The sequence below is a fragment of the Neopelma chrysocephalum genome, unplaced genomic scaffold, assembly GCF_003984885.1.
Source record: "Neopelma chrysocephalum unplaced genomic scaffold, ASM398488v2 Primary Assembly neopelma1_85, whole genome shotgun sequence".
Lineage (NCBI taxonomy): Eukaryota > Metazoa > Chordata > Aves > Passeriformes > Pipridae > Neopelma > Neopelma chrysocephalum.
This window is the reverse complement of record NW_020897747.1, coordinates 3,352,195-3,378,469: the sequence shown is the minus strand read 5'-3', so window position 1 is coordinate 3,378,469 and position 26,275 is coordinate 3,352,195. Positions and strand designations below refer to the sequence as shown.

Here is a 26,275-nt window from a genome sequence, read left to right as displayed (position 1 = left end):
TACTGTGCACAGGTGAGAATTACACTGGGAGTGACTAACAAAGCAGTGACTTTATCAGCTGGAGCTCGTACTCAGGTGTACTCAGGTGTTCTAAAGCAGTCACAGGTGATGGGCAGGGCTGCTGGGGAAGGAGGAACGCAACTGCTGCTGCTGCCCATTGAGTGCACAAAACCAGCCCCCCTAAATGGAGTTGTGCTTTGGGAATTCCTGGGCTCAGAGGCTGACAGGACACTAACAGCCTCATTGGCAGGTTTGTGTCAGTGGGTGGGCTAGGGGAGACCTTCCCCAGGATTTTGTGCCATAGCTACAGTGCCTTCCCAAACTTTCTGCAGGAGTGGAGCTAGTGGTGGTACAGCCACCGAAAGGTATTTCACGGAGGTGTCTGGTGTCCAAAGACTGGCCTCAACCACCTTCTTTACTAACTTTTTTCCTTTATTTCCAGCTAAAGCCTATCCTGGTTTTTCCCCTGGATCTCAGTGACTGCAGCAGGCGCTAAGCCTGCACACCGTTGCTATCTAGTGGCCAGAGGAAGGTAGTGGAAGCATTTTTCACGGCTGGTTCTGTGCAAGACGGCTGTCTACGGAGATACAGGCAGGAATCCATTACATATATTCATACAAATTGTCGAGGTAACTGCTATTTTTCACTGTGTTAGATATTTGAAAATTGTTTTGCTTCATGTTGCAGTCACGGAGGAATAAATTATTTAAGCTATAGTCCATTGCAGTTGTAGGCTGCATAACTAAGGGACTTCATAGAAACTAATAGTGTTGGGGTTTGATATACTTGAAATCTGCTGAAAAGTAGAACAGGGACAAGCCACATTACAAAGAAAAACACTGGTAGCATAATATACTCAACATTTTATTATAAAACCCTCTAAAGCGCCACTTGATAGGTCACAGTTACAACAAAGGAAATGCCTTGAGTTAGGAAAACAATGGGGAGGCAGAGAGACATTGTTTAACATTTCTTGTTTTGGGGAAGTGTGTTGTTCAGGCCTTGCCTATGTTTACCATCCCCTGATGGAGACATCCCAGCAGGATCACTGAAGCTGACTGGGCTGTGGAGGGGAAAGCAGATCTGTTCTCCTCCATTGCTGTCTCAGTACCACTGTGAAATGTCTGGACAACTTCTGGAGGATGACAGCGGGTGTATGGTGAGAGCATGGTACTACATGTATATTTAGGGTGTAGAGAGGGTCTCTTGCCAGTTCATCATGGGTCAAAACAAAGGCTTCATGTGTCTGTGGCCTTCCTGTACTGTGGAGAGGGAAATCCCCAGGGTCCTGAACTAGAAGATTCAGTGGTTTATTTGTATGAATTTTTTCTACATGTAAAACCTTTCACGGGGACAACTTGACAGCTGGGGCTGATAAAACTACTCCTGAGGTCTGGAATTAGCAATTTCTCCATCTGCACCACAGTGGACACTTTTAAAGTTAAAAAAAAAAAAAAAAAGTTAGCAAGTTCTCCTTTTTTGCTTCCAGGTACCCTGACCAAGTGCTTTGTTGCATCCTGGCTCTGTGGCTGTGGCCAGCAAGTCTAGAACCCCTTCTGGGCACACTCTCACTCACCCCAGTGCCACCACCAGCTCTAGATGTCACAGCTCTGTGCAACCCCCCGGCTGTTTGGCCTTTGTGTGAAGAAGGAACATCCCTTTAGAGGTCATCTCAAGCCTGTCAAAGATTTTCAAGGGTGAGGAAGGTAAAACATTTTTCCTGTCTGCCTTTACCCTGGGTGCTGCTCACTGGTGTAGCTACAGGACTCCAGGAAGAACCCAGCCAGGGAACTGGTGCTGCTTTAACTTTGTAGGGTTGGAAAACACTTCCAGCCCTGTACAGCCAACCCAGTTACTGAGCCTGGGCTCCAGGGCTGAAGGACCATCAGAGGAGACAGGCAGAGGTGTCCCCAGGCCATCAGAGATGGCAGCAGGCTACAGGGAGGAGAGTGTGCATAGATTTGTGCCAGCCTGCCCCCCTTCAAATTTCAATGTCTCTAAGTTTAGCAGTTTCAAATATCCAGCATTTTCATTAGAAAGCGTGGCTAGGGCAGAGAGGTGTGGGCTTTGTGGGCCACACTGCCAGGGCCCAGTGTTCAATAATTTGGAAATAAGGGTGATAGCACCAAGATGGCCAGCAGCTCACCAGAGATGTGGCAGTGCAGCCTCACTGCAAGCAGACTGCTCAGCCCTGCCTGTGTGGAGGGGCCCCTTTTGCACAGGGATGTCTTCAGCAGATTGTACAGCTGCAGCTCTGTGAGGATCACAGACCATCACAGCAGGGGCAGGAGAATGGGGACAACTTTACCTCCCCTCTCCTGGGAAAGAGCAAACCCTGAAGGATACACTGAGATCCACCTTTCCAAGAAAAAAGCTGAGCAGGCCTTCAAATATGATTTCTCTTTTTTTTTTTTCCAGACCAAACTCCTCAGGAGACCAAGATCTTCAAGAAAATTAACTGCATCTGCTTCGCAGATCTTCTTTGCCCAGAGCACTTGGTGCTGCCAGTCTGTAACAGAGCTTGCAGCACGAGAAAGTGACCAGCTCAATACTCTGGCAAATCTGCAGCTGACAGGAGTAAGCAAATGCTGGAATGCACGAGGACACTCATTAAAACGCCCTGGACAGGCTTCTGTGTGCTTCTCATTCATGTTTCAAGCATTGCTCAGGTGTGGGAATTGCCCTTGACTGAAGGCTGGATGAAATGCAGCTGAATGATGACTGGCAGCAAGGCAGGCGAGACTTTAGTTGACTGCAATTTACCAGGACAGGTTGAAACCCACCAGGGTATAAAGAATAGCAGAGGCCCCTTCTGAACCCACTACAGTCACTAATATAGAAACCTTAATAACTCATTGATAAACCTTCAGAGTAGAAATACACAAAACACCCCTATGTACAGTAACATTCTTGTTTACATCAGCTGGGTTAGGACTTTGATGGAAGGATTGCCACTGGTTGTTATTGTTTTAGCTACGTGATTGGGATTTGTCTGGAAAAGAGCAAGATCATTTGGGATAACTCGTTTTGGCAGCTGTTGAGTCCATTGCTGCGTCTGAGGAGTTGGCGCGACGTGGAGGAGGTGCCTGGTGTGTGGTTGTGTTGCACACCCAACCTCCACCTACAGATGGTTGAATCCCCTGGGCCATGCAGAGAAAATTGGAGTCTTTAGTCCATCTCTGAAAAACATGCTTCTAACTAGCTCCCTTTTTCTCCCATTCCTGCCAAGGAATAAAGGCAAATTAGTCAAAATGCAAATCTGGCAAGCCACGATAGCCATAATGCGCACAGGATCAACGTGATCGTCTGGTGCCTCAGTGGTTTTGGCTGCAGGGTGGGTCAGGGATATCTCTTCATTATAAGCAATACACATATTTATTCATTTAAATTGCAGGCAAAGCAAACCCAGGTGAAAAGACTGGAGGAAAACCAGGCTGATGTGCTCTGAATGGTGCTTGGTCAGGGGTGCTTCCCAAGATATGAGACCTCCCACAACCCCATCCCACCACAGCCCATCTGATCTACTGCAAGGAGAGAAAAGCAGTGGCTGTCCCAGATGGATTTTTCTCCTGTGCAACTGATGTGTTACCTTAGCTTTCTGTAGGACTGTTCCCTTCCCCGTGACCATGACAGATAAAGGCCGGTTTTTTAAAGCCGTTGCTGAGTTGACGGGTGAGTTCTCTGTGCTGTTTGCTGGGCTGGCACTTTTTACCTGAATGTACAATAAAAATCAGAGAGATAATGATGACTATAAACTACTCAGAAAGATTGCTGCCTTTTCCCACTTCTCCCACCATTTCCTAGTTACAGTCTAATCTATGCACTGAGGCACATTGTTTCAGTGACATGCTAATTTCAAAAAAACACCAGGATGTGTGTGTGTGGTGTGTTTGGGTGCTGAGGACTCAGGCAGAGGTCCAGAGCAAGGTTCAGGTGGTGAGCATCTCAATTTCATGGGAACCAAGTTCCCAAGAAGGAATTTAAATGCCTCTAGCTCCTGCAAAAATCACCCCTTGGCTCAGCTGAGTGCAGAAGGAGCTACGTCCAGACCTGCACAGTCCTGGAGGGTGTTGCTCAAGGCCAACAAAACAGAGCCACTCTCCTGAGCCCCAACCACCTTTCATGACTCCAACACTGCTGTTACCTCATTAGATTATTATTACGTTATGTATATTGTATATAACATAATACTTAGATAATACATATATGCTATAAATTTATACAAGATTACATGTTATAATACTGATGTATTATTAATTATTATTAAGCAGGCTCAGACAGTGTGACTGCCTAGCTGCCAGAGAGCTGCTGTGCATCCCAGGGGTGCCCCCCACATACCCGTGGGGCTGCATTCTCCAGGTGTGTGGTGTCCACTGCAGTGCCCAGCGTTACTGGGCCAGACTCTGCCTTCTTCAGGTTCTCCTTCACCTCCACCAGGCTCAGCTCCAGGTCCACCCTCTGGCTCTCTTTCCTTTTGCATTCTTCGTCTATCTCCTTCAGCCTCTGCTCCAGGCTCTTGTCTGTGAAAGAAGGACTATTGTGGTGCCTGCTGGGAACTTTGGGAGCTCATGAGGGGAGGAGGGACCAGGGCATGTCTTGTACATTTTCCTTATGTTTTGCCCTAAGAGGGTCTGTGGCAGAGCAAGTTCTGGCTCTAGTGCAACCTGGGCTACATGGTTTGACTCAAAGCACCAAGTTCCCCCTGGCCCTTCTGGTCCCAGGTTCATTGCTCCCCTCTTTCCCTGTGGTCCCTTGGCCCATTTCCACACATCACACCTTGCCCTGCTCTACCTGTGCTGCTCCCGAGCATTTCCTTCAGCTCCCGTCTCTCCTTGCGTAGCTGGGTGAGCTGAGCCCGGATTTCATCCTTCTCCTTCTCCAGTCGTTCCTTCTCCTCTGTGAACCGCTTCACCTCTGCCTCCGTCCTGTTCTTGCCCAGCTTGATTTCCACTGCTGCTGCTGGAAACACAGCACACCAAAACAAACTCAGCCAGGGGGAAAAAAGCAGGAGGGAAAACCTTTTCAGGTGCTTAGAAACAACACACATGAGAGTCTGGAAAGTCAGCAACCAGGAGACTCATCAGCCCCTTGGGCACTGTAAAGCTGCTCTACAGCAGCAGCCGAACCACAGGACACCACCTCCCTCCAAGCCCCTGCTGCTGAGGCACTCCCTGGCCACTTGTGCAGCACACTCACCTGGCAGTGGCATCTTGGGCCGGTGTGCAGGCACCAGCTGGGGGCTGCCCGCTGGCACTGGGCCCGCTGGCACCTCGGGGGCCGGCTGGGGGAAGGCGATGCTCTGCTGCTGGGGCTGGATTTTGACAGGAGGCACTCGTGGCAGCGCCTCCTCGGGCTCTGGCTTCTCTGGGTGTTTCTGGGGAAGGGAGATGAAGTGGGATGATGTGGTGGGGGGGAGCTGGCTCACTGATTAAGCCAGGCCCTGCACCACAGTTTGGACAGTACCTGCTCCGAGGGCTCCATTGCCTTGGTACAGGGCTCGGCTTCCTTAGTCACGAGGGCTGTCTCCACTGTGGTCTCAGCAGTAGCCTTGCTGGCAGCCCTTTCCAAAGATGGTGAGCTAAGGGGTGAAGGCTGGCATGACATCCTGCCAGCACAGTGTAGGAAGGACTTTACTGGGGTGAGATCCAGATACACTCTGTCTTGGTCCCCTTCCGATTTGCTCTCATTCTTAGGTACTTCTTCCTGCAAAAGGAGAATGTTCCCCTGAAAAGGGACCATCTGCTGCAATCAGAAGTACAAGAAGCATCTCGCTGCGGAGCAGCAGCATCTCACACAATCTGGAGTATTTTCCAAAAACCTTAGAGAAACTAAAATCCCGTTGTCTAATTCATTCTGTACAAGGCTTTTTGGTGTACTGAAGGAAAGGCCCCTCCTGCTCTCCTTCTTTAGGTCTCTAATAGTAGCAGCAGCCCCATGCAAGTATCTCACACCATTGTACATCCAGCAACCCCTGCCAGATTCTTTGCCTTTCCTGGGATAACAGTCCCTATTCCAGCATGACCCATCATTCTTGCCCTTACACACAGGACTTGGTCTTACAGGCAACAAAAACCCCACTATCTATTATGAAATAATCCATGCTGTTTGCTGACGGAAACTGGGGGATTTTATCCCAGCTTCCTACAGCACCTTCCTGGAAACCTCTTTCCCATTCCCTAGAAACTCCTCTCCAGCATTTGCTTCTGCTCCATTGCAAAAGCCAGGATTTCCCCAGGGTCTGAGAATCCCCTTCATCACTGTTGGGAAAAACTTCCCCTTTCACTGCTGGTGACTCTCCATGGCCAGATGTTTGCTAGTGGTCCCCACAGAGCTCACTGCAGCAGGGCCTGTGCCTGTGGCACTGGACATCTTACCACAGGCAGGTCTGGCAGATCCACATCATCATACAGCTCCTCCTGCTGCAGCCGGCCCTTGGGCAGGTTGTCGATGTAGGCGTTGGGCTCGGAGTACTTCCTCTGCATGAGGCTGTGAACAGGCAGCAGGACATCCCATCAGGAGGGATCAGACTTGCTGTGTGGCTCTGCAGTGCTGCGTTTTGGGACATCTTGGCACAGCAGTCCTGAGGTCTGGGCAGAGCCCCGCAGACCAGATGCAGATGAGAAGGCAGAGCCATACAGGCAGTGGGATCACTGCTCCTGTTGCCCGTTAAGCAGCGCTCACCAGAGTGGAGCTGCATTTCCCCTCCATGCTTTCCATTCTCACCCAGCCCTCGGGCACAGCACCCCAGCAGCACAATCACCCTGCCCCAGTGGCATGGTGAACTGGGGGCTGTGTGCCCAGAGCCCTGCACCCCCCAGCCAAGCCACCCCACCAACCTGCCTTTGCAAGAGCCACTTGGGCATGTGGCCAAGCTGCAGCTCAGTCTAGACGCACCATGGTAGGACAATCAGTGCTCTTATTGTCACACACTGAGCTTCTAAAGAAAGGGACTGAGCTGTAGCTGTGAATTCACCACCTGTTCCCACAGCAGCCAGCCTCCCACAAATGGACAGACCCCTGCTCAGGCTTGCTTCTCTCTACCAGCCCCACGCAGCCCCGACCCATTACCACTGACATACAAGAAGGAATTCTTCGCAGCGCTCACAATGCAGGAAACTCTGTCAGCATCCACATAATCGTACGTAAATTCCTCTGGGTCTGTTTTCGAACCCGATTCCGACAAGAGGAGGCCCAGCCAGTGGCCCATTTCCTCGGAGGACTTTGCCTACAAGGTGATCAGACAGACAGGACAGGCTGCAGCAGCACCTTCTCTGCACTCACAAGGCTAAGGCTGGCTAAGCCTTGGGTAGGGAAGCAGGCTGGCAGTTCTCTGGGCTTCCAAGGGGAAAGATGAATTGCTGGGTATTTATAATATACCTAAGGCTGCTCTGTGCATGGACTGATTCACGAATTTGGCAGCTACATACGTGCAGCTCTTTGCTTAACTCCTTCCTAAAATTTCTAGTCAGTCTGCATTTTCCTTTCGCTGGTGATAACTCAGCTGCCTACGAGAGTAAGAGAAGTCTCTGGGGCTGGAGATGCTGGCTGGGAACAGCTTTGGGTGTGGGTTTTATTTTGCGCCAGCAGAGTGCAGCAATGGGATTGCCAAAACAGACAGATGAGGAGACCCGAGCCTGTGAGGTCCTGATGCCAGAGCCCAAACCCCTTCCAGGGCTTTTTGCACAAGGGGAGAAGGGAAGTGAATTGTTTAAAGCATCAGAGAGAGTCCCTTGCTTTAACGTGGTTAAATTCCCAGCTGTGGTGAGCAGTTTGACATTTTGCAACAGGAAGAGTTAAATACTGTGCCTTCAAGTCGGCTCTAGCAAATAGCCATGTGCACCTCCTGGTAGCAGGGGATTCTACCTGAAGCAAGAAGTGGGCTGATGCAGCCACCTTCTGCTTTGATTTGAGGAGTCAGAGCAGTGAGCACAAAGTAAAATTCAGGGCAAGGGAATATACATATATATACTTCCCAAACTGGAAAGCATATTTTAAGCTTTCAATCTGTTTTATTTAGCAGAGACTTCAGTCCCTGGGAAGCCTGCCAGCCAGCCAGTCTGTACATTGAGTCTGACATTGAGTCTGACATCCCAACAAAATACAGATTCTTCCATTCACAAAATGTAAATTTTCTCAGCACCTCTACTTCACATCTGTAATTGGGCAAAATTTCTTAGATACAGACATACCCTGCACCAGAAGCTAAACAAAAACATCTTCCAATTTCACGGCAAGCCCTCAAAGTCAGTTGTTTAGCTATAAATATTCCACCCACTGGAAAAATACAGGAAATTGCTCACATTGTCCACCTCCTACTATAATCATGCTGTCGTCAGAGAGAACTAAGATTAGAGATAAACAGTCCTGGATGCAGGCAAAGGAAAGTAACAGATGGAGATGAATTCACTTGCACTTTCAGGGTCAGATCCGTGATCAGTTTACTTGGGATGCATGGCTTTGGGACTGCACTGTCAAAAGATGAAGTTCTCTGTTCCTCCCAACCATAGACTGAAATCCCTAAAGTGACATTTTTCTTATCTAACATTAACCATCTGGAATGCAGTCCACAGAACTTAAGTATTCAAAGAGAAAGATGGGCATCTCCAAAAGACCCTTCATCCCATTCTAAGATGAGTGCCCAAGATGAAGGCTGAATGGTCCTTGGGAGCCACCAGCATCAGACACAGCCTGGATTACCAGCTAGATGGGACACATGAGGGTGACCACAGGCAGATGAACCCAAGTCCCACACTTCAGGTTCTGTTTTGCTGGACTGAGGGCTCCTCTGGAGGACCTCACTGGCATTTAGACCTACTAAGGTACCCAAGCTGATGACTTAAAGCAGAGCTTTCTTGTACATATACACCCTACCTCCAAAATGACCCGTTCTTCCCCGTTCTGCAGGATGCGGAAGGAGTAAAGATGATCAGGGCTTGGCTCTGGGATAATTTCACAACCTGCCAGACTCAAGGGCTGTTGAGCCAGTTTGCTTCGGTTCTTGTCCTGGTAGAAATGGAGGTGACCATCTTTTATCTGACACCAACGTGACTTCCACTGGCTGTTCACTAGCACATTCAGGTAACCTGCAAGCAAACAGAGCTTACTTAGACATGTTTTCCATCCCTCCGGTTGAGAGAACCCAAATTCATTTGTCTGATGTCTAATGGGTAAGTTAGAGACCACTACACAACACAAAGCCACAGGCAAAAATAAAGAGCAAAAGCACAAGGACAAGCTGTCCTATCCAGTGTGAAAACCAAAAATATTTTCAAAATGAGACTCTTGAAATTCAGCTTAGGTTTGGAGCAGCAAGTTGGCTGCAGTGGTTGGACAAAGTTGGTCCTAGATTGTCAAATACCAGCTGGCCACACAACTCTCTCCCTGCGGACTCCCACAGCCTGGGCTGGTGCCAAGGAAGAGCAGCACAGATGCCCTCTGTGTGCATGTCTGGCATTACCTGCCCTTCCTCTTGGGTCACCCTGTGAGCTCTTGCCTGCCCTTGTAAGCCCAACAGTCACCTTAATGTGCAGGAGGCACCACAGTCTGCTTGGATTTATTTGCAGGGACCAAGCAGACCGTGGCCTCTTTGCCACCAACAGCAGGACAGTCTGGCACAGGCATGTTTGAGGAGAATGATGCCTGGTGCTCATCCTGCCCTGCACACTGAGGTCCAGCCCTGAGACAGGTCCCTGCAGAGGGGCTCAAGCTGCCACTTACTTGAAGTCTCCAAGGATCTCTCTGGGCTATCCATGGAGCTGGACTTTTTCCTCCCGAGGTTCATCAGGTTGCTCAGTTTCAGGCCAGTTGTGCCCTTCTTCTTAACTACCGGAAATGAAAAAGACACATGCATGGCTTTCCCAGCTCACAGCCGTACACACAGCCTGCCCCGAAGCTTGGTGTCCTGCCCCAAAGCTGCCTGTACTGCTGCCCTGCACCCACAGCACACACAGCACACACATCCCTTGCAGAGGGCAAACCTGTGACTCAGGGACAGGCTGTAATAGTCCCAAGCCCAGGGAGTCGATGAGCAAGATGGCACCAGTCAGCTCAGTTAGTGATTTGTTGAAGATTCTCATCTATATTGCTTTAAACTTGGGTTAGCTCTGACCAAAGGCCAGTCACTGCAGGAGCGGTGGGAAGGCTGTTTGCACAGGTCTTGCTGTGAAAATCTCCCTTCGCTTTCTTATACTACAAAGAATTGAATTAAAAACTATTAACCATAAACATTTACTGCATTCAGTCTTTTTTTCTATAAAACAGGGATGCAAGGTAGGGAGAGGGAAAATTTACATCCAAAGAGCCTCTTCAGCATTTTCCTACTGAGCACATCAGTCAGTGTGTGCATAAGGTTGTGTCATCATCAGGGAATCCTGGTAAGAAATTGACTTGGATTTTTTTAGTCCAGATTTTCCTTCTCACTATCAGAACAAAATGACGAAGTCCAAGCAGAGAGGGACAGCAGCTGAAGTCCATTTGCTGGGTGACTCCAGTGGGTTCACAGCATGGATTTATCTCTCTCTGATATAGAGATGGGTCCCACATCTTTCTAAGAGACCATCTCCTCTTTTACTGTACTTACCTGCCCCAGCTTAAATTACACCTTCACACTAGAGCTTCACCCTAGTGTGAAAGTGTAAGTCTCCCATTGGAGGCAGCTCAGCATTTCACAAAGGACTCCATGTTTCTCTGCAGACATCTCTGAGGAAAGTTGGCAGTTATGCCATCTCAAACTGTCCCAGAGGGACTTGCCCAGAGACATATAGAAACTCTGTGGTAGACCAGGTATCAAATCCAGGCTTCTCAAGCCCTATCCTGATCCTGAGAAACCTCAACATCCACCTGTTACTTCATTATGAAAAATGAAGTCAAACTCACAATCAAATTGAAATCAAATTCACAGGCAGTGAATGCACACACAGCTTGCACCCTGCATCAGGTCCAGAAAAAGCTACACAAACCCTTGCCTCATGCAGGGTCAAGTGCCCAGTCTCCCCGTCATTCCCAGGGTGAGGTTTTACCATCTTTTGTCTCAGCTGTCTCTGGGTGGCCATCTGTGCTGCTCCCGCTCTCGGAGGCTGCAGAGTATCTCTCGGATACCTCCACCTGTCAGCAAACACCAGACACAAGCTCAGCAGATGCACGTGACCCATTCCTCCTGACAGAATGTGCCACAAGGACCTTTTCCCCCCCCTCTTAAATTACAAGGTTCCACGTTCTCTGTAGCAGATGCTTTCACCCACACATCCCCTGCTGGCTCCCTCTCACTGTGCCCTTCCCACTGTTCCTGAGCTCAGCACGGGCAGATCCAGCACACGCAAACCCCCAGCTGGGCTCACCTCTGAGGTGACGTGGTGGCACCACTGATGTCACCCTTTGGCCTCCTACCCTGCAGCCTGGCTGGTGGGGGCATTTGACAGTCCCTGTAGGAGGGCATGGGCAGAGGAACCAGCCAGGTGCCCAAACAGGTCCATTTTGGGTGTGCACCAGAGACTCACGAAAGTTTCTTTCTCCTCCCAGTGTTTTGAAACAAGCTGGTCATAGGGTAGTGTCACCTAAACCTGGACTAGAGATGGCCCAAGCCCTGGCGTCCAAGGGTCTATGTCCCTCCCAAAGCTCTTGGTGAACACAAAAATCCCATTGGATGAGATAGTGGCTGCTGCCCTGCATGGTGGAGACCCACATGCTGAGTCAGTCTGGGGGAAAAGATATGGCAACAAAATTAAGATTGCAAAGGAAAATTAAGATTGTTCCAATAATGCTCCTTTTCAGCAGCACAGGGGTCTGGTTACACTCATATCAGTCTTTGCTCAGGTAAAATTAGGCACCTACACTATTATTTATTGAAGGAACGGGGTTAAAAAGCCCAAGTACTAGTTCTCTCTGTAGATACAAGATGTACCTTTGGGTAGCTGAGGCGCTGTGAATCTGGGATGTACTGGTTGCCTTCACTGGCTCCTTCGCACAGCAGACCACTGGTCTCCTGGATTACCTGTGCAGAAGGGGAAGCCACAGCCTGTCAGAGAGCTGCAGGATCTACAGGATCAATACTTCTCCCCCACCCAGCAGCCTGGGAAACCCATGGTTTATAGTCCCTGCGACCCTAGGGTCTGTCCTGGTGTTGCAGCAGGTATCCAGCGGGAACTGGTGGATCCAAGTCAGCTGGGAGAGGCTGCCAGCAAAGGCAGCTCTATCGTCTCGCTGCCGTTCTGGGCTCCACGAAGGCTCCTTCTGCTGCTGCTGCTTCAGGGGAAGGGCCACCCCTGCCCTAAGCCAATTTATGCTGGGCACCCACGCCAGACATCTCCCCCGTCACAGCAGCTGTGCTGGGAGGCCCCTACATGGACTCCAGCATGCCAAAGGTGGCAGGGAGCTGCAGGAAGAAGCTATCCCAGGACATGAAAATGAAGTGGTATATTTGTATAAAGGCTTGTGCCGAGGAAGGGAGCCAGAGCACACAAGGACAGGGCTGAGATAAGCTATGGTCTCCCAGCAAAGCATGGCAGCACCAGGAGGGTAAGTCCTGAAAGTGTCACTGACCCTGAGCCACTGCTCTGCCTGGTCTTTACTCTGCAGCCCCAGCACAATGACGTCAGCATTCGTGGGAATGATCTTCAGCTTGTGCTCTTTCTTCTTCACTTGCTTTTCCTTGTGAATGACAGTGCAGCCCAGCAAATTCACATCCAGCTGAGGGTTGTGGTCTTTGGAGCTCTTGTAGCACTGGGGAAGGAAGATGGGAGGGGGTGAGAGGCAGAGGAGGAGCCTTCACTCTCACTCACCAGCGTGAACTCAACCCCGTAAGTGACTCAGTGCCAACTACATGCATTAAGTACACTGAACACAAAAAGGTCCTATAGGTTTTACAAAGCTGTGTCCTACAAAGTACACAGACTACACACATATTTATGTGCATGCACACATAATCTGAAATACCTCTCACCGCTAGAGGGTCAAGTATGTGGTCAGTCTGTGGGATAAGCATCCCTTCTGCTTAACCACCTCAAATAGTTTCCCCAAAAGCGTCCCTAGGCATTTTGGGGAACTGGAATTTTGGCCACAAATGCACCCTTGTGCCTCCCTCAGCAGTCCCATGCCTACATTCCTTCTGAAAATGGAATGGAATCTCGAGATCTCTGGGACACATTTTTTGAAACACTGCTTCCAGAAGTACTTTGTTTCTGCCAGCTTGTTAACATGGCCCGAGGTGCCACTTCCCTCCCCAGTTCACACAAACAGATTGTTTTAGGCAGAGAATAGAGGATCTACCCACCAGCAACCTAGTGTCCTTGATAACACACAGCTGTTTTGCCCACTGTCCCAGCCACTTCTTTCTCCACAGGAAGGCACAGATGCGGGCATCCTTCATCAGCTCAATGGTGGCCTCCGTGGATGGCCACTGATGGGTTGCTGACTTGCCTTTGCTGCTCTCTTCTTCATCATAAGATTCATAGGAACTACTAATGGCTTCACCATCTTCTATAACAAAAGCAAAGCTCTATCATTAAATACATTTTTAGAATAACTCTGAGCCTAATGCTTTGCCTCAGCCATGCTCACACATGCAAAAGCTTCCAGTGCAGGGATGTGTCTTTTGAGGCTCTCCTACAGGAGGATAATAAATAGGAAAGTAACCCTCATAGATCCTTTTTTCTTTCTACCCCAATATGAATCTCATAGCAATATTTTGTGCCTAATAGCCTCCATTAGCAAACGCTCAAAAGACACTTCTCAGTTGACCACAAATTCGAGAACATTCCCTTAGACGTTTTCTGATATTTGCTGCTTCCTTCCCCCCCTCCAAAAAGACACTTTTTACATTTTCCACTTCAAGTCAAACACCGTTTTTAAGGCAACAGCAAACTACAATCAGCCCTTGCCCTCTGAATGTCAGAAGTACAAATGGTATTTGCAAGGCCATGCAGCAAGCAAGGATCTATTGCATTTGAGATGTCATTCCCCTTTACTGGGCTAACAGGTCCCTCTCCCTACTCAGCATCTAAGGGACAGCAAGAGGCTTTGAAGTAATACACTGTTGCAGCAGCAATCCATTCTTAAAAGGACTGCTATGCTACTAGGATGAATTGGGATTTTCAATACCCACATCTAATGTATTGTAGGTTATTGGAGTTTTCAGCTGATCATTGGTACCAGACTCATCAGAAACATTAAAAATGTTCCCTCTGACTGCATGGGGATTTGCAATGCTCTGCTGGCATTTACAGTACAGCTCTTATTCACAAGACAAGCTCACAGAGCAAGATGGTAAGATTTGGGCAGCATCTATGTAGGGTTTTGCATTCTTGCCCTACCAAACAGCAGGGAGGAATACTGTTAAGTTACTCTCACTGGAATTTAATTTTGATTCTCACCATATCTTAATATCTACATAAAAGTAATATTATCAGATTGGTGCAAATTAAAAAGAGGAAAAGCAGTCAGAAAAGAGACAAAGAAAAAGAAACACATTAGGAGCTCCAGTGAAATACATTTCAGTTGTGTTTATTTGTTCTTAAAATAAAAGGAACTGAGATGCACTAACATAGCTACAGCCCCAGTGAAATCTTACTCTATAACATCCCCCAAGTGATCAAAGCTGCATCAATTAAACTTATTAAAAAGCAAATACTCCCTTTCAAAGTCTCTGAATGGAGCACACTACTGGCTCACCATCTCCAACTCTCCATCTTTTATGGGAAACCTTTATCCCCTTCCATGCATTCTCACTATGCAGACCTTGTCCACAGGCATCCTGTGCAGAAACTCAGATGAAGTAAAAGTGTTGAGGTTTCTTAACCCTACAAACACCAAAAAGCTGAACCTCTGCACTGCTAGGGACTTTTCCTTATGCAGCAGCAACGATGCCTAAGGGAACCTCATCTAAATCTCCCTCAGTATCAACATGGGGCTATCGCTAACTGCCCCTCTGGCCCCTTTTGGGAGTCTCTGGTGTCCCTCACCCAAGCATTAGGTCTCAGGCTGCCACCTTTCTCCTGGGGAAATGGCAGTTTTCTTCCATGCTCTCAGTGGGAGTCCTGGTTGCTCTTTTGTGCATCAACCACAAACACAAGTGCGGTTCCTGAAGACATGAGCTCCTCTCTACTTGAAGAGCTGCAGTCGTTGCTGGCCTGGTGACACTGCTATGGCCTCACGATGGAAAGGCATTTACCATGATGTGCAACAAGGCAAACTGGGACAAACTTTGCCTGGGTGACTTGAGACAACACTCTGGTCACTACTAAGGCTCATTCAGTCTCAAGTCATCAGTGCAGCCATGATCTTGGGTGTCTTTATCTAAATCCACTTCTCCTTTTCTGTTTGTCTTCCCATGGCCTCCCAGGGAGCTAAATCAATGCCCTGATGCAGGAAGCTCCAACCCTCTCATACACCCAAGCTGCCTCTGCCCCAGCAGAGCACCTTCAACCATTCACCAAACAGCTACTCGTCAATACGGCCAGTGTTACCACATATCAGCTCCACATCAGTGACAGAACCAGGGGAATAAGAGCTAGGGAAGTTCTCTTCATTGTCATCCTGAGCACAGGGAAAGCCACAAAAAATAACAGGGAGAGGGGAGAGGTGGTTACCCTCCATGCAGGTAATAGGCAATGCCAGGGGGAGGTACCTGATAACCTTTGCTAAAACTGAGTTGTTGGGGATTTTTTGGTGGTGTTTTTTTTGTTGTTGTTGTCGTTAAAAAAAGGCACTGTAGGTTTGGAAAGCATGCCATACCCATTGTTATTGTGGCATAAATAACGCCCTCAGTAACCTGCAACCCTGGCCTGGGTCCAGCCGCAGCAAGCCTACCAAAAAGACCTGCACAATCAGAAGGAAAGAGAAAGGGAGACAAAGAGAAAAAGCCACAGATAAGCAAATGCAGAGAACAAGGGCGTCAATCCGGCTCAGCTCCCGGGCTCCCCTTGGCCAGTGAGGCTGTCCCATCCCTACACGACATATGTATGGTGAGACTTCAAAAAGGGACATTTTCAACCCATCCCCTCAAACAAGGCGATTCCCTTTAAAATTGAATCATTGTCATCATAATTAAAACCAGCCAGGGCAGAGGAGCTGTTTCAGCCAGAATAATTATTGCTCAGTTGGCAGCCGCAGCCACCCCTTGTGCTTTCACTCTGCTTCTTATCGCACCCTCCAATTATGCAAAGGCGGCGATAACGGTTTAACACATTTCAGCCCAGGAGGGGAGGGAAAGCAGCAGCATTTGCTGGAGCTGTAAAATGAAAGGCAGAGGCGTCCCCAGCGGAGAGGCGGGAATCCTGCTGATGAAAGAGGGACTGCAAGACCCAGCGGACTCGCCTGCCTGCTTCATTTTAATTAATACACCCACGGTTTGTTACAGTGCCTCGCACTCCCACCTCTGATGCTGCATGAAACCTCTATCTCCTCAGCCCATCTGGAAGCTTGCTTTGATGTCCTTTCTTGGCAGTGACCCCACTTATTTTAGTGGTGTTCCTATTTTTGTTTGATTTCACTACGCCCATTTGTTTGGGGACATATGGGTGTCTTCCAAGGCTCATGCTGTAATACTGTTGGAAACAGTATTGGAGACAGACTTATTACAAGATCATGTAGTGACAGGACAATGGGAAACAGGTTCAAATTGAAAGAAAGTAGATTTAGACTAGATATGAGAAAAAAATTTTTTACTGTGAGGGTGATAAGGAACTGGAACAGGTTGCCCAGAGAAGCTGTGGATGCCCCACCCCTGGAAGTGTTCAAGGCCAGGCTGGATGGGGCTCTGAGCAATCTGATCTGGAAGGTGTCCTTTTCCACAGCAGAGGGGTTGGAACTAGATGATTTTTAAGGTCCCTTCCAACTCAGGCCATTCTATGAAACATCACCAGCAGCTCCCTGGACTGGCCCCTTCCCTATCCAGCCTGTGGGGAAAGGGGGTAAGCACAGAGGGCCTGGGGGGTTACTGGGGTCAGGCTTTGGCATCTTTGGCTAGGGCAAACCCATGCATGTTCAGACTGCCTTTTAGCAACAGCAGTCACACCAAGGTCCCAAGGCAGCTGCTAGCAATGAGCATCACTCTGTGTAGGACAGGTACAAGGTTCTATCAGCATCTGATAAGTCAATTTGTGCTTGTTGAAACAAAAGGCAGGACAGGGATCTGCAGGTTTGCCCATGCACCGTGGGATTTGCAGCCTGATCTCAAGGCAAACTGGGGCACCAGCATCCACCCAGCATCGCTGCACAGCCTCCCCTCTGCACAGCACAGCACACTTCACCTTCTCCCGAGCCCCCCCAGCCTCCTCCTGCCACACACCTGCTGCTCCACATCTTTCCCTGCTCCTTCTGGCTCAGCCCAAGGCACCACCTCAAACATGAAGCTGCCAAAAAGCACAGAGACTCTCAGTGACACAATGCTGCCTTCCTTCTCACGCAAACCACCTTAAAAGCCATTGGCATTGTAGTACACCTGGAGATTTGTGTAGGAGGGACCTGCTGGGGCCTGCAGAGGGGACCTGTGGCTGAGCAGTCACAGGAGGCAAAGGCACCACACATCTCAGTGGTGAGACTGCCTGGAATCCTACATCCCATCTCTGTTGGCTTCACAGGCTCCTGTCTGCACTTACGGCTGTGGCACTGCTCAGTAAAACACTGAGCCCTCCGGTACAACAGCAGTTCACAGCAGCCCCAGACTGACCCATTGGCACCCAGAGCTGCCTCATTTTGGCAGCGCTCCCATTGTATGGGCTTTTCTCTCTTTTTACAGGGCTGATTTCCCATTTCCTTAGGCATCTCACTGTCCTAGATTTCAGTGGATGGTGGGTGTATTTGCATCTCTGAGCAGCAGGTTACTAAGCAAAAGCAGAGGTGGAAGCTGTGTGTGTGCTTATCGCTTCTGCCAGCCAAGTCTCTGAACTCAGGGCGAGTTTATGGAGCTGCCTGGATAACATAAGCTGGGTATCCCAGCACATGGATCCATGGCTGTAATCCAGCTAATCTGGCATATGTCTTTTTATGCCATGGTTCTTAACACATTATCCACATCCCCAGTGTGCAGCAGGGGAAAAAACCCCTTCATTTATCTTCAGGCAACTGGGACCTCCTGCCATGGGGATGAGGCTGCAGCACCCTGTGCTGCCTAAACTGCAGGAGAGCTTCCCTCCTGTGCCCTGTGCATCACAGCCCTCACCTCAAGCCAAACAACACAGAGCATTTCAGCAAAACACATGGCAGAGCTGGGGGGACCTCTCCTCTGCACCCCAGCCATGATGAGCCTGCAGCTTTTCTCACCTGAGCTGAGGTCTATCTTCTTGTTCACTGCTGTAATGCAGTTGCAGACAAATGGGATGGTTCAGTCAAACAAAGATCTTTTTACATCTCCCTCGTTTTGTTTAGCACTGTAACTCCTCATGAGAGCAGCGACCCATGCTGAGATATGAGCTGTCCTGGAGTGCAAGGTGCTCACAGGCAGTGAGTGCTGTTCAGATACATCAACCCTCGGCCACTTTAAACAGTGGCACAGCTGGTGCTTGTCTGCCAGGGAGCTTCAAAGCCCAGTGGTGCACACTGGGGCTGGAGAGGACTCAGCTTCTCTCACAAGCAGCTCAGACTCAACAGCCAAGGGTTTAGATCCAAATCTTTTACCCTTAACTCTCACTTCTTTGCTTGCCTCAACTCTCCCCGCTCAGCTCTGCCCCATGCCATGCACTCTGCTGCAGACAAGGCTGAGGAGCAGACACCTGCTTCTGCAGCAGAGCGATACAATCTGTCTCGTTTGTGCTTAAATGGATTATAAAGCGATGAGACGATCAGCTCCGCTATCAGATCAGAGGAAGGCAATCTCTCATGAAAGGTGTTCACCAAAAGAAGGATGCAGGAATACATCTTAAAAAGTGAGAATCTGGGAGCTCAGCCTGCATGCAGTTGTCTCCTCCAGAGGGGTGGGGAACCCACAGGGGAGGGGTGTGGGTGGCACTGCTGAGGACACGGCTGGAGGTGCTGACCCAGGCAGCGAGTGTGTGCAGAGGGAACACACACGCTGCCCCCTCACATGGAGCGTGGCTTTTTAATCCAGTCTAAAGATGGTTAAACTGCCACAAGAGACAGAGCTGAATAAATAGCCAATTATAAAAACGGTTATCACTCCTCACAGACCAACAGAGCCATGGACTTTGAGCCCCAAGGGGACAATTAGAGCACTAGGACATGAATGCAAGCCACCACAGCTTCACCACTCACTCCTGAATAGAAATCTGTGTTAGACTACAGCCTATCTGCCAGAAAAACATCCAAAGAGAACCTGCAATGGTTTGTAACATTTTACAGTGATGTTATATTGACCCAGGCATACTACTTACTTCTATAGGAAAGTTAAAATTTGAGTAATTCAGTAGTCTTTGCTTTCCAACTAGCATGAGATCTGTAATATCAAGTGTGATGAGCAGCAGAAAACAAACTTGTCACATAAGCTATAAGAAATGTCTGTGCTTTCATTTACTTATTCTCATAAACCTCAAGTCCTCCATCTCCCACATGAACCCCTGCCCCCAAGAGTTTTACAATATACCATTTACAGAGATGTCATATGGCTCAGCCTCTTCATAATATCCCTCTGGGGATTCGATCTTGGGGACTGGAGGTTGTTTTGTTTCGGGAATCTGCAAAACAAATACAGAAAAGAAAAATGATTTAAGGTAAAAACATGTCCCGGAAAACAATGGGGCACTCTTTGTCCTTTGTTTTTTAGCACTCAAGTGTATCCCAGTGGATGAGGTCTTTTAGATGTGTACACCAGGATGTGGTACAGTTAGCTCAAATATAAAGAAGTTCTTTGAAATTACTGTATAATTGTGTCATAAATGTTACTTTCTTTCATAGTGCTGAAAGCCCTGCGAAGATCAACTCACAGCAGCAATTGCAACCCACTGGCCTTACCAGTGGGGGCTTCTGCCTGCTGCACTGACCCCCCCTAAGCTGCTCATCCTAACTGGGGATGATCCCCTGTGCTATGGATTATCTTATCAGGGAGAACAACTGGTGCAATCTTGGCTTTACACTGAAAGTGCAGCCTGAGCAGTCACTGGTTATGACTTCAAGTCTCTGACTGATAGCAAACCAACAACTGAAAACCTCCGCTTTAGGAACTATATCAGGAGTCTTTAATTGTGCTCTGAACAAAAAAATTAAGGAAATGGATAAACAACACTGATGGAAAATAAGCCTTTGAAAAGAGTCCAAGTTCTGGAAAATCCCTGTGGTGCCTGCCAAACCCCTCCCTAAACACAAGCAAGGACTGGCAGGAAAAACAGTGCCTTGATCCTTTAGAAATACCAACACATGAGAAAAAAAAAAGTGAAGTTAAGAAACAATCTTTCTACTTTTCAAGTATTTCACATAGCTGTTGAACATGAGAACAGTTTAAGGCAAGATCAATCCATTTGCAGTATGCCAGTATCATCTAATGCAAGTTCAAAGCTGCCCATCCTGCCCTGGACATTTACACCTGGACATTTACACCTTCCTGCTACTGGTGCCCAGAAGCAGAAAGGAAGTTTTGAAGGAAAAGGTTTTTCTGCCAGCAGCAGCCTGGGAAGGGAAGCTGCTGAGCCTGTGGGAGTGAGGAACCCTGATCACACCAAAGTCATGCGTCTCTGCTCCCACATGGGCGAGCTACCCCTGGCTCTGCCAACCTCCCAAATTTCTCTAGTGTTTTGGATCAAAAACTCCTTCTTACGTGTGTCTGCCAGATGCTGTGAGCAGACTCTGAGCTTGCATTATGGAGCCAGGTAGAACACTGATGGAAAACACCTGCCCTCCAAAGACTTAAAGGTTTAGGAACTTGTCCTAATGTGTTAAATTAAAGAAACAAAAACAAACCCAGTCACTCCAAGCTTTACTTAATCCCTTCCCTGGCCAGAGAATGTGTCTGTAATTGCCATCTGTGGTGGCCTCCTGCATGTAGCCAGCTCACATTCTGCTATGACCATAAACAAATTGCCTACACAAAGAAACGCTGTGGGTTTATTTGACACTATCCCACAAGTGTCAGGGAAGAGGTTGCTCTGTTTTGTTTCCTACAGACAACAGAAGCCAACAGGGACTAGGTGGGACTGCACCTTAGCTGCCCCAGAAGCTATTTTTTTCTCTTCTCTTTCTCTAAAAGTGTGGAGTTGTTTTCTCTCTAGCTTAAGTTAAAGGGTATATATTGTATCATTTAACCATGCTGGTCCTTGCAGAACATGTGCCTGCTGCATTATGGCACAATGAGCATGCAAATATAACCACCTTGGGCATCTGCATCCGCCCCTCGCGACTCCTCCCAGAGGAGCTGCTGCAGAGGAGAGGTCACCAGTGTCTGAGCCACAGCCTGCAGAACTCATTGTTTAAAGGTTGCTTTGTGACAAAGCCAAAGAAATTAGTGGGATACAGCTGGGCCACCCCTGTTGGGTTGGCCATTGACTGCTGGTGTCAATGGACACCAGGGACAATCTGCTGTGCAGAGCTTTATTACCAGATTTCTCCTGTGTCTCAAAAGACAAGTGTACAGCAACACCACAGGGTGCCTTAGCATCACCAAACCACGGAAAACTCCACAGAGCTAAAACAGATCTAATCTGAATGCCTCTCCTAAGCTCCTAGTTTCTGTGTAAGTTTACTCCCTCCTCCTCCTCCTCTGCTCCTGCCCACACTGGAAGCCACAAATGCAGATAGGGATATCCATTTTCCACCAACAGCAATTTCCACACATTAAAGCTCTCCCCAGCCCTGCTCCTTGAAGGACACTCAGATATCTCTGCTGCCAACATCTCACTGACACTCAGATGCTCACAGCAAGGAGGTACCTGACTGCTGTATCCAAGGAGGGTTAGCTCCAATGGTAAGAAGGTGGGAGAAGGTCGTTCCCAGCACAGGTCTGTGAGAAGACAGATGGTTTAGGTACCCTTCTCACCTAAAATCCAGACTATCTTTTTCTAATTCCCTCATTTAACTTCCTGATTGCCCAATCAGAAAGCTGGGCTGCACCAAGCACAAGCGAAATGCCTTGGGGACACCCAGCTGCTTCCCCAGTTGTGCTTTCCTTCCACCACTCTGCTGTATTCCTGCCCACCACAAAACCCAAAGCCAAACAACGATTCCTCCTCTGGTCACTGCTCCCACTGCTCTCAGGCAAATCCAGCTCCAGTACTGTATTTCCAGCCAGCTGTGTGGGCAGAGCCCTCAGGGGCTGGAGCAGCTCCCAGCAGGCAACCACACTGCATCCGGCGGTTTGTCAGCTCATCCCATCCTACCCCCTTGTTTTCCCAGCTTCTCCAGCTAACTCCAGCTGAGATATAGCCCTCTGGGCAAAAGTCCTGGGGCCTCACCCTGCCCTCCTTCCTGGGAAAGGAGCAGATCCTCCTTTGTGGTTGATGGATGCACCATCCCATTCTCCTCCATGCCTGCCCCTCCTCCCCATACATACTCCCTGCCCTCCTTTCCTTTCACATCCTGAAATCCCAGCTACAGCAATTCCTACATTGCATCAACTACTGAACAACATCATCCAGGGTCTCAAGGATGACCCGTGCCTCTCTAGGACAGCCAGGCTGGCTGGCTGGCACGGAGACAACATCTCACTGAAACCTGATGGTGTTTACCTGATTTATAGCTGCCCTACAGAAAAATCCACAGTGCCAGAAACTCCTGCTCACAGACCTGTGGGCTGTGCAACCAGCATAACACCAGCACCCAAAGCAGAGACAGCACCAGGTGCTGCAACTGTAAGCAAACCTCTGGTAATGGCCAAACTGAGGAAGACTCTGCCAGCAAGGGAGATCCTGGTACTTCCCAGGGACCACCCCAGCACCCTGCAGCTGAAGGATTTCTGACTTTTACAAGTTTGTGTCAGCAGCCCAGGCACAGCTGCTTTATCACTCAGGAGATTTCCAAAGCAACAGCCAAGAACCACCATCACCTTTGTTTCATTGAAAATCTCACTTCTCCTTCTTTGAGCCTGGATTGCCATGCAAGGGATATGGGTCTCCCCAGCAGGGAACACAGCCCAATTTTCCCAGTGCTCCTGCACACTCACGGGAAGCTCAAGGCTCCCACAGCTGCCTGCTCCATCTGTGCACAAGCCTTGGGAACCACAGGGGTTTCTGGATGCCCAGCCATCCAAGGCCACCAGCCAGCTGCAGCGCCTGCACCAGCCACACACTGACCTGCAGTCTACAGAAAGATGGAACATACAGCTGGAAACCCCTAGTTCAATATTTTATTACTGTTTTTTAAATAAAGCTTACCAGGACTCTTTGCCTCACTCAATCCTTGGGCAGAGGTCTCTCCATCCAGCCACGCTGCACAGTGTGTGACAACAGTGAAGCGTCAAGGGGTTCAGATCCCCAGGAAAGCAAAGGATGTACAAAACTTACCTTGGGAGGTGGAAGGTCTGGCAGGCTCTTCTGAGGAGGCGACAAATGCAGTCCTGAGTCTCCATTGGTCAAGGAGTTCCTCTGATCCAGCACTGCAAGCCAGAATCACAATTATATTGATGACATGTGGCACCTCCCAGCAGAACACTCGCTACTCTGGGCTGTGCTGGAGCAGCGAGGTGCTATTTCAGGAGGAAGCACAGTGACAATTACAGGCAGGGCTGCAGGGCCACCATGTCATTTCAGGCCATAGCCAGGAATGTGACACTAAGAGACCCAGCAAAAGAGCTGACCTCTGGTTTTAGGGCACATGTTTCCTTCTGTGAAGGCCAGACCCACTGCTGAGACTTTAAAGGGTCTTGAGAAGCAGCATGGGCAGACACTACACAGTATCTGGAAATCCGCAGCACTTTAGTCCTTGCTAGCTCTGATCCTTGCTGCTGTGAGCAGACAGGTCGGTGACTATCCACTCCTCTGCTGCCACTCCCAAAAACTGGGTCTAACACCACCCAGCTCCCAGGGCAAATTGCAAAGGTGTCTGTCTAGCTGAGTGCACAATGGCTTATAAAAGCCAGCCACACAGTAATTGCTGCTGAAGAAAGAGCTGCTCTTGAAGCAGCCCAGGCCAAACATGTGAAAGGGCATATGGCAGCACAACTGCTCCAGGCAATCCGGGTCTGCCTCAGGAGAGTCAGATTTTCCAAGCAGCTGAATGCAGAGTGATTCAGTAGCTAGAGGAGTACACTGAAGGCTCAGAAAACTTGTGTTCAGCCCCTCTTCCTCCACCACAGAACCCTTGGGTGGCCTCAAACTTAAGTGCCCAAATCCCACGACTTCTGAGATAGCGCAATGCTCGGGAACAAGTGGAGCAAGGCATGAATGGCTGGAAATTTATGGACTTTGAAGGCATTATCTTGTGCAGAGGGGAAGTTCCCTTTTACAGTGTCTGTCGTCAAATACCTTGGAGAAATGAGGCTAAGGTATCCAGATATTGCAAGTCCAGTAAATTAAGTAAGGGAATTAGCTCCAAAATCTGGAGTGAGCTGATGCTGCAGCTCCCCAGTCACCTGCTGATGCTCCAGCCACATTCCTTGGGCACACACAGAAACCACCAAGACATCACACAGTGCCCAGCAACAGTCAGCACTGTGCTCAGAATATGTGAGCAAGAACTTTGCTGCATATTTCTGGGCTTTAAAAATAGAAGCTGGAAACCACATTACTCTGTCCATGGGGCTCAGAAGCCACAATGACAGCTCTGCCCTGCCAGGCTGCAGCCTGCAGCGCCTGGCCTGATGGCAGAAAAGTCCAAAACATGTCTCTTGTGACAGATTTCTCCCTTTGATGCTGGTCTCCTGGTCATCAGCACTGGCTGACTTTGATAAGTCATGAGGACACAGAGGTCCATGGATGAACAGACACCAAGCAGCTGTTTGCACCCCACGAGTAGGGCTGCTGGATGTCTTCTAAAGTTCACACTAAAGCAGGTGAGACTGTTCAGAGTAAAACAACAACAACTAATCATGGGGAGATCATCCCACCAAAATACCCCATGATTATGCTGCCAGGGTCATACCTACAGGCTGCTGTTGCAGGTTGTTGGCCTTTTCTGTAAAGGAGCAACAACGTGGCACTCTCAGGGCAGACACCTTCCATCAACAGCAGCTGCTGAGGCCATTGCTACTTTTGTAAGTAGCTACTTTCTTAACCAAAACCAGGGTTAAGATTCCTAAAGCTGCAGTGGCTATTCCCCAAAGGGGGATTATCTCAGCACTCATGGTTGTCTACACAGGGAACGTTTTAGGGGCTTATTGAGCAGAGAGAATCAGACAAGTCAACTCATATCCACCTGTGTCAGGCAGAACCTCCCCTGCTCAGCTCCAAGGAGGAGAAATCATCGCAGCAGCAAAAACCACTGTCAAACCCTTCACAAGTGGTGTCCATCTGTCCTTGATTCTCCAGAAAACCCAGCAGTCATCCCACTGAACCTCACCGTGCCAGAAAAATGCTGTTTGATTTCTGTACCAGCAGTTCTTCCTCCTCCTCCCACCAACCTTGGAGCATGGGATGGAGACCACAGCTTCAGCCCTCACCCTGCTGGAAACCTGCCCACCTCCATGGACACATGCCCATGTACTCCAGCTGAGGAGCAGAGCAGGATGAGATGGAACTTTGATTTTCAGGCTCTCTGAAAGAAGAACTGCCACTTTAACATTCATCCTGACAAGACCCCTGCAAGATGTTCCAGGGTTCTCTGCTCTGTGGTGGCAGAGGGCAGTTATTGCTGCCCAGTGTATGAGGACAAGCATCCAATGCCTGCCTTCAGTATGGAGAGTCTATGCAGCAAGTGCTGTACATACCCCTTCCTTCTCTGGCTACACATGCCAGCACCACAAATCACAGGCTGTTTCCTTACAGGGATGGGAGGGAAGGAGTATTTTTCCCTAGACAAGCATTAACACTTTGCAAGTGTCCTCTGATAAAGATGTCTCTCTAAAACCTGGAGTTTGGAGATAATTTAGAAAAGAGAAGGAAAAAGAAAACCCAGCCAAAATCCTGCTAAAAGTCACATCTGTATTAACTGTTACTTATCTGTGCTCTCTGTTCTTTGTAAAACTGAATGTCACCTGGTATTTGGGCTAAGAGGACTGCAGTGTCCACCACATCAGTCCCACCTCCCAGACTCCTGCCCCACAGTGCTGACTTCCAGGAGATGGCATCTGGCTCACTGAAGAGCCCTGTGGACTTAACAGGGTAGAGACTTGCAGTGTTTCTCTAGTATATGAGATCAAGTTAACGATGGTGCCTTCATCACCCAGCGAATTCAATTAATCACAGCAGCGAATTCAATTAATGTGCCACAAAAAGGCACCTCAAAAGCAGTGTTGTGTTCAGCTTAA

The 26,275-nt window shown here is 48.9% G+C and overlaps 1 protein-coding gene across 4 annotated transcripts in view; it reads right to left on the bottom strand.

Moving 5' to 3' along the window:
- Window positions 1-851: 851 nt before the first annotated feature.
- Window positions 852-26,275, bottom strand: part of AFAP1L2 (actin filament associated protein 1 like 2) — a 71,260-nt gene continuing 45,836 nt past the window's right edge. The window contains exons 4-20 of one of the 4 annotated variants that reach the window (XM_027692190.1): window positions 23,376-23,467; window positions 19,532-19,622; window positions 15,727-15,810; window positions 13,268-13,473; window positions 12,538-12,717; window positions 11,900-11,989; window positions 11,019-11,103; window positions 9,718-9,822; window positions 8,872-9,083; window positions 7,080-7,225; window positions 6,375-6,486; window positions 5,464-5,703; window positions 5,197-5,374; window positions 4,792-4,959; window positions 4,339-4,520; window positions 3,590-3,712; window positions 852-3,221 (exon numbers count right to left, since the gene is read on the bottom strand). In XM_027692190.1, the coding sequence (XP_027547991.1) occupies window positions 3,195-3,221; window positions 3,590-3,712; window positions 4,339-4,520; window positions 4,792-4,959; window positions 5,197-5,374; window positions 5,464-5,703; window positions 6,375-6,486; window positions 7,080-7,225; window positions 8,872-9,083; window positions 9,718-9,822; window positions 11,019-11,103; window positions 11,900-11,989; window positions 12,538-12,717; window positions 13,268-13,473; window positions 15,727-15,810; window positions 19,532-19,622; window positions 23,376-23,467 (2,321 nt within the window). In that variant the 3' untranslated portion in view covers window positions 852-3,194. The remainder of the gene's footprint in view (window positions 3,222-3,589; window positions 3,713-4,338; window positions 4,521-4,791; window positions 4,960-5,196; window positions 5,375-5,463; window positions 5,704-6,374; window positions 6,487-7,079; window positions 7,226-8,871; window positions 9,084-9,717; window positions 9,823-11,018; window positions 11,104-11,899; window positions 11,990-12,537; window positions 12,718-13,267; window positions 13,474-15,726; window positions 15,811-19,531; window positions 19,623-23,375; window positions 23,468-26,275) is intronic. The other 3 variants (XM_027692192.1, XM_027692193.1, XM_027692194.1) reach the window with 3 other exon arrangements.